Below are 7,111 nucleotides of genomic sequence, written 5' to 3' on the forward strand. Positions count from 1 at the left end.
CAATCGTACAGTACAACAATTTACTCGGATACAAAGCACACGTGATAGTGAGATATCAAGGATAATAAGTTACATATATATCGGATGTAACGATCTATCGTAAATAATCTACGAGGCAATTCTCGCTTTCGTTAATAAATAAAATAGTATAGAGAACAATTTCGTGTGTTACTGCTCGCACTTTGGCGGGCAGCCAGTCTTGGCGTCAGAGAAGAAAAAGAGGCTCAGCACGTTCACCGCGTTCAGAGTGTAAACGTTCGGCGTTTTAAGATTGCAATTTGTCACGAAGACCTTGGCCATTTTCATGATGCTCTCGCACTTCATCACGCACGCGGCACCGTCGAAGCTAGGCCTGCCCTGATCGTTTCTCGCGCAGGGATCGAACAAATAGAACTTGCCGTAATGCTGCATCACGGCGACAGCTACGTTGGTCGTGTGAAGGATCCCCGCGCAATTGGATCGAAAGAACAACGCCAGGGAGTCCGCCAAATCGAACGTGTGGAGCAATCCTGCCGTGGTGTGATTATGAATATGTATAGTAGCGCGAAAATCGCCTACGATGAAGACCGTGAGGAGTTCGCTGGGCGAGAGGTTCCTGGATCCAGGACGAGCGGCGCGGACGCTGTCGGAGTGCAATAGATCACCGTATTTCAATATAGCATCGATCAATTCGGGCGTCCAGGTCGAAGGGACGTGAAGGAGACCCACGACGATGGCTACAGCGGCTATTGCAGTACTTTGGTAGCCTCTGCTGGTGGTGCTCCAGATACGATGGTTCATGTGCAGGCTGCCTCGCAAAACGCTCAGCTCTTCGTCCACGAAGTTGTACTCCGTGACCGTCTCCACGTCCAACGTAGTGTTTCTCCTCATGCGAACAACAGGAATCGGTGGAGACGTGCAGTCGAAATAGGGCCTGAATCCTGCGGGACAGGGCAGAGGCTCGATCATCGCGGTCTTGATGATGACCCTGCATATCTGATAACGTCCGTATTTCTCTTGCTCGTCGATGTTGGCGAAGAGAGTTTCGTACAGGGGTTCTATGCAAGCGAACCACATCACGCACGAGGTGCCATAGAAGTCTGGCAGACCCTGATCGCTCAAAGCCCGCGGATCGTACATGAAATAGACGCCCATGTCCTTCCAGATGGCCACAGCACCGCGATCAGTGACCAACACTCCTGCTCGATTATTCTCGAAGAACTTGGGAACGCCTTTCTCCAGTAGAATCGGCGGAGGAGGCGGTGGTCGAACCCTCTGCGGTCCCCTCGTCTTTTTACCTCTTCTGGAGGTTCTGGCTCTCCTCTGTTTACCTCTTGCTCTTTTCTTCTTCTTATCCTCCGGCTGAGGTGGCGGGATAGCGACTATCCCGGAAACGGTGCTAGCTTCTATATCAGCAGTCAAGATATTCACCCCCACGTAGAACACTCTGATAATGTCCTTCGGCTTGATCCTCACTATGGTCGGTTTAGCTTTCTGCGTCAGCCTGTGGACGTTCGTCCCGATCGCCAGGATCTCGTCCATGGTCCTCTTCGTCCAGGTGATAGGGTTCTTTACTACGGACATACCGAGAGCGACCACGCAGTTGGCAGCGTTCTGCTTGTTCCGAAGGGATTCAGGAAAGATCTCGTCTCCCTGGTGGTAGCTGCCGCGAAGGATCGCTCGAGCCTCGCCCTGGACTCTTCTATAAGCATTCAAGGGCGGCAGGTTCGAGGGACGAACAGCGGGGCTCGGATCGAACTTCCACGGAGGGAATTTATTCCAATTGACCACGTCGATCGCGATCAATTCGTAATCGCCTTCCGATCCGAGATAGTCCAGAAGGTATCCCACCAAGATTTCTGTGTTGATCAAGCGCAGGAATTTGGGCGCGACAGTCGAAGTCTCGTCCTTAGCGGTGACCCAGTCGGGAATCAGGACGTAGTAAAAATTATCCAGCCTACAAATAGGGATGTTCTTGTTACCGCTTAAAGTCAGCGCGCCTGAGCTGTGTCGAGCGAAGAATTTATCGATGCCTTCCTGCAGACCTTGAACCTTGGGCGGCCTCGCGGTCAAGCTACCCGCCTCGACGCAGTCCTTGACCGTTAGATTAATTCGACGCGTCGAGAGGAAGAACTCCGTCATGATCTCGTTTATCTTCGGTACGGAACCTTCCCCGAGTCTCTCCACGCATTTCGTGTGCAGCTTATCACCCGTGACTATCACTTCATCGAGCACGGTCGGCGTCCAATAGCGTGGTTCGTAGACTTTCGCGAAGACGAGGGCCACTACCGCAATGGCCGCGGTTTGTTGATTACGATTCGCCTCCTGAAACCTCTCGTCGTCCATCCTGAGCGTGCCGTCGATACTCCAAACGCCTTCCGTTATCTTGGGGAAGTGATACCAGGGATTCTCTCCCGAGGCTAGTTGCGCCGGACGCTCCTCTTCGGCTACTCGCGTCTCGTAGACGTTGTCCACGGTGACTGTATCGATAACGAACTCGTCTCCGGTCGCTACCGCTTGAATCGCGGTGACCAACGACGGAATATCGGTGAACCACATCACGCAAGCCGTGCCATCTTTTTCCCGAGGCTCGCCTCGAGTGTCCCTTCCCCTAGGGTCCATCGTGAAGTAAACATCCGCTTCTCTCCAGATCGGCATCATCACGCTGTCCTGTCTGAATATCCCCATCAAGTTCGTCTCGAAGAAGTTCTCCAACTGCGTCTCTAATTCCGTCATTCTGCCGGTATTAGACTCCTCCTCCAGCGCGACTGACATTCGATTCACTCCCACGGCGAAGTCCTCGGCGATTTCGCTGGGAAGAAGGTAATTCCTCGGAATCTCGTCCTCTACTTCCTCTTCTGGAAGATTCTCCAGGTTCTCCGCGGCGATCTTGTCGCCCAGCTTCAGCACGTCGTCGACCACTTCTCTGTACCAGAGGTGAGGATTGTACAGTTTCGTCATCGCCAGAGCGGCCAACGCGCTGGCCGCCTGCTGCTTGTCTCTGGTGTGACGTTTGAACATTGCCTCGTTACCCTGATTGAAGCTGCCTAATAAGATGGCCCCTGTGTCGCCCATGTTTACGTAATTGTGCAGGTCCGGCTTCACGGGGATCAGTTTGTCCTCCTCGATCTCCTCGTCCGTCATCTCCGAGCCGATTTGTATGTTCTTCATGTCGTGGATAGAGAACTCATCGCTGGTCTCCTGGTCTTGTCCAGCGTTCGTCTCGATCACCTTCGCTAAGACGGATAGATCCAGGGTCCTTATCACGCAGGCCGCGCTGTTTTCTTCGTCCATCGCTTCCCACAGACCCAGATTGTTCCGCGGATTGGGATCGAAGCAGTAGTAAACGGGCTGCTGGACCACTTCGTCCTTTACCTTCACGTCCTCCATCACCTTCCACACGGCCACGCTCATGTTCTTCACGTCGACGATACCGTACTGATGATCCTCGAAATATTGCTTCAGAGCGGCCTCCATGCGTGGAACGTCGCTTCCGGGTGGCGCGGTTAAATTTCCGACGATCGTTCCCTCCTCCACGTCGATCCTCACCTTCCTGTTCTTGAAGTACAGGTTCTTCTTCAAGTTAGGAACGAAGAAATACGTCCCACCCTCTTCCTCGACGTCCGTGACGGGATTGCACCAGTTGTAATACGCGTCTCCTTCGCGTATCACGGTATCGACCGTCTCGTTAGTCCACTTACTCGGCGGCGTCTCTTTGGCGCTGATAAGAGCCACTACCGGCATGGCGAGTCCTTGATTGCCTCGACTCTCATCTTCGAACTCTTCGTCCTCGTTAGACGTGGTTCCTTGCAGAACCCAAGTCTCGCCTGGCGTTCCAGGCTGAAAGTCGTGCCACGGCCTGGTCCCAGGAACGTCGTCCAAGATGGTGATGTGTCTGACGGTGAAACGGTCGTTCTTCTTCGAGTGTTCCAGGTTCTTCCAGAACAGAGTAGCTAGCGCCTCGGTCGTTGGGAACCTTATCACGCAGCAGTTCCCCTTCAACTCCACGTCGTTCCCTTTGGTACCCTTTCCGCCCTTCTCCTCGCGAATTCTAACACCCACGGTGTCGCATTGACGAGGATCGAACATGTAGTAACAATCGTCCTTCTTCCAGATCGCCACGGACATCGACGAGGACTCGATCACACCCTCGGTGTTCACTAGAAAGAACTCCTCCAAGCCTTGCTTCAAGTTCAGCACCGTTGGGATCTTCGAGGAGACCGTGCCGGTGACAGTGATGAGGTCCACGTCGATCACGAACTTTCTATTTTCCACTTGAATCCTCACGTCGTATAAATCGGACGCGGTCATGGTCCTCATCGATGGCTTCTCCGCCTTCACGTCCGCGTACAGATTGTCTCCCAAGGTCAATATCTCGTCCAACTTTGGTCGGAGCCACGTTTTCACTGGATGAACCCTCGTCATGGCGATAGCCATCACGCAGTTCGCCACGTTCTGCAGGCCCTTGCCCTTGTACACGTCGCTCCCTTCGTGAGTCAACCCGTGAAGAATCGCCATGTTCCCAGGCAGTTCTCTGAACGTCGACGGCACGTTCACGTGCATATTTTCGTACGTGTAACCGGTGTCGAACTCGTCCTGGTTCACCAACGGATCGGTGGCGAAACGTTTGTCGATACTGAAGTTGGAAATGGTGATGGACAACGGCTCCTTGTGGATTTTCGCGGTGGTGACGGCCTTCGCTTTGTCCTTCTTCGGCACCGGTTTCGTGCAGTCTAATTGATTTTCGTCTATGTCTACCGGATTTATGGCGCGGAGAACGCTCTTGTCGACTGTCAGGCGACCGCTGCTGGGGATACGGTCGACGTATCCTCGACCTACTTCGCTCACACGAAGAACGGTCACCTTGTCGATGCAGTACCTCGAGTCGTAGCGTTTATCCATGCTCTTCAGAAAGTGGTCGCGTAGATCGTTCATGCATTTGAACCTCATGAGGCAGGCCGTGCCTTCTGGGTGACGAACACCTTCTTCGTCGCATGGTGCCGGATCAAAGTACAGGAAACCAACGTCTGGGTGACGCCACATGGCCATCGACGTGGCCTGAGCGGTGATCACGCCCGCGTCGTTGCTTTGGAAAAACTTTTGCAATCCATCAGCAAAATCTGGACAGCCTACGGTTTCGCTGAAGAGGTTCCCATAGATCCCTGTCTCCTCGGCGCACACCAGGACCTTGTAATTCGCGATGTAGAACTCTGGATGGATCAAGTTGGTCTTCATGTACTCGTTGTCCTTCACGTGATTCCTCATCGCGCTGGTACGGTACACTTTGTCGGCGTACTCCAATACCTGGTCCACGTACTCCTTCGTCCACTCTTTCGGCTCGAACAGCCGACCGTAAGTGATGGCCACCACCGACGCCGGGGCGGCTTGACGGCCGCGACTTCTGTACTTGAAGTGCGGGCTGTTCATCGCGTACGAACCGCGAAGAATGGAAGAGTTCGGGGTTAGAACGCGAAATCGATACCATCTTTTACCAAAGGTGAATCGCGGAGATTTCTTTTTGGGGGCGGCATCGCCTTCGCCCGATGTTCCTGGGGCGTTGTCCGCGTTTTCCTTGATGTCCACTTTCTTCGCAGCCGCCATATTTTTTGAGGGGGTGTGCCACTGTCGTAGAATATATAGAACAACGTGGTTATTTTGACCCAAATGTAAATATTTCTTCTCTTATATTCTTTTTTGTGAATGTATTTTTATTATTTTCACGTTTATTTTTTATTTCTCTTTCTTTTTTTGTCACTGAATTTTTTGACGACCCTACGCGACCACGCGGTCGTACATAATTCTTTTCTCTTTCAATTTAATGATAATACAAGATACTTACCCTACTAAGTACGTATCGCGAAGTTTAATATTAGTTTCGAGGCATCGTTTTTGAATTTGGTAATCCACGGTGAATTTAGAAATTTTAAGGTTGGTCTACTTGTGAATTTTCCTCTTTGTATCGGTGAAATGACGTTGTCGTTGTCACGGTAAATGCCGACTAAAAATGAAATAACAATCGAAACTAATTTCGATATACTGATCGATCGGCATCCTTCTGTTCATAATTATTATTAGCTAGGATTAGAATAATTGTTGAAGTATTATTTTTTATCCCGTACAATTAACGGTATTAAAATGTTCGATTGACGGGAAATAGAAAGAACACGTGAACGTTTATTGTCTTATATTTTATTACAAGTGTCAGTCGTCTGACATATCGAGAATAGTTTATGTTTGAAATAACGAAACAGTAGAATCCGTGTTAGTATAAAATCATGTATGCGACTTACCTGACGAACGACTCGAACTTTACAATTAGATTGCACGGCACACATGATAGAAAAATATTTAAGCGCATTACAGACGAGAACTTGCAATCGAGGATACCGAACGGTGGTGTGCGTCGCTGAAGAGATTGGAAGGCACCGATTCGATGTACCGCTACAATCGCATCGAGTAAAACGGGTAATGGACAACAGACAACAGATCTTGAACTGTACTCATTTTTTTTTACTAGATCTCGAGAAAAGTGAGGGGATCAATGCGTTCATTGGGTTATTGTACATAAATTTACACGAGAGTAGTAAATGTTCGGCGCAACCTCGCCGTCGGAGATGCAAAACCGGCTGTTGCGAGAGTATCGCTCGAAACTTTATTAGATCAACGTACGAAAAAGAGAAAAAAAGAAAAACGTAATAAATATTATAAATACAGAAAGTATCAAATAAAATTCGAATACAATTTGACATTGTCGTCGTAAAGGGTGTGCGATTCCAAACGTCGACACCTCTGGTAAATTATCGCAAGAACTCGGTTGCTAATACACGTTGTATCAAAAGAAAAAAGATAAAAGAACGGAAACCAAGTTGCACGAGCGTCGGACCAGTCGATGCGAGGGCAATAAAAATTGTATACAGGCACAGAAGAAAACACATTTCGCGAATCGTCGAGCAAACCTACATCTGACATCTTCTCGACTCGGTTTGACGAGGATTCGCGCGTGACGCAAAGCTCTCTTCAGCTATTCTTGTATTTACAACATGTATTATTATAGTTTTATATATATATATAAATATATATATAAATATATATATATATATAAATATATATATATATGTATATATGTATATAC

General features: G+C 49.6%; 1 protein-coding gene across 1 annotated transcript; it reads right to left on the reverse strand.

Annotated features, from left to right (window-relative positions):
- Window positions 1–65: 65 nt before the first annotated feature.
- On the reverse strand, window positions 66–7,066 carry LOC128889756 (uncharacterized). Its single transcript, XM_054147698.1, has one exon. The coding sequence runs from the start codon at window positions 5,578–5,580 to the stop codon at window positions 169–171; it is 5,412 nt and encodes a 1,803-aa protein (XP_054003673.1). The 5' UTR covers window positions 5,581–7,066; the 3' UTR covers window positions 66–168.
- Window positions 7,067–7,111: the final 45 nt, after the last annotated feature.

Source organism: Hylaeus anthracinus, unplaced genomic scaffold, assembly GCF_026225885.1.
Source record: "Hylaeus anthracinus isolate JK02 unplaced genomic scaffold, UHH_iyHylAnth1.0_haploid 11997, whole genome shotgun sequence".
Lineage (NCBI taxonomy): Eukaryota > Metazoa > Arthropoda > Insecta > Hymenoptera > Colletidae > Hylaeus > Hylaeus anthracinus.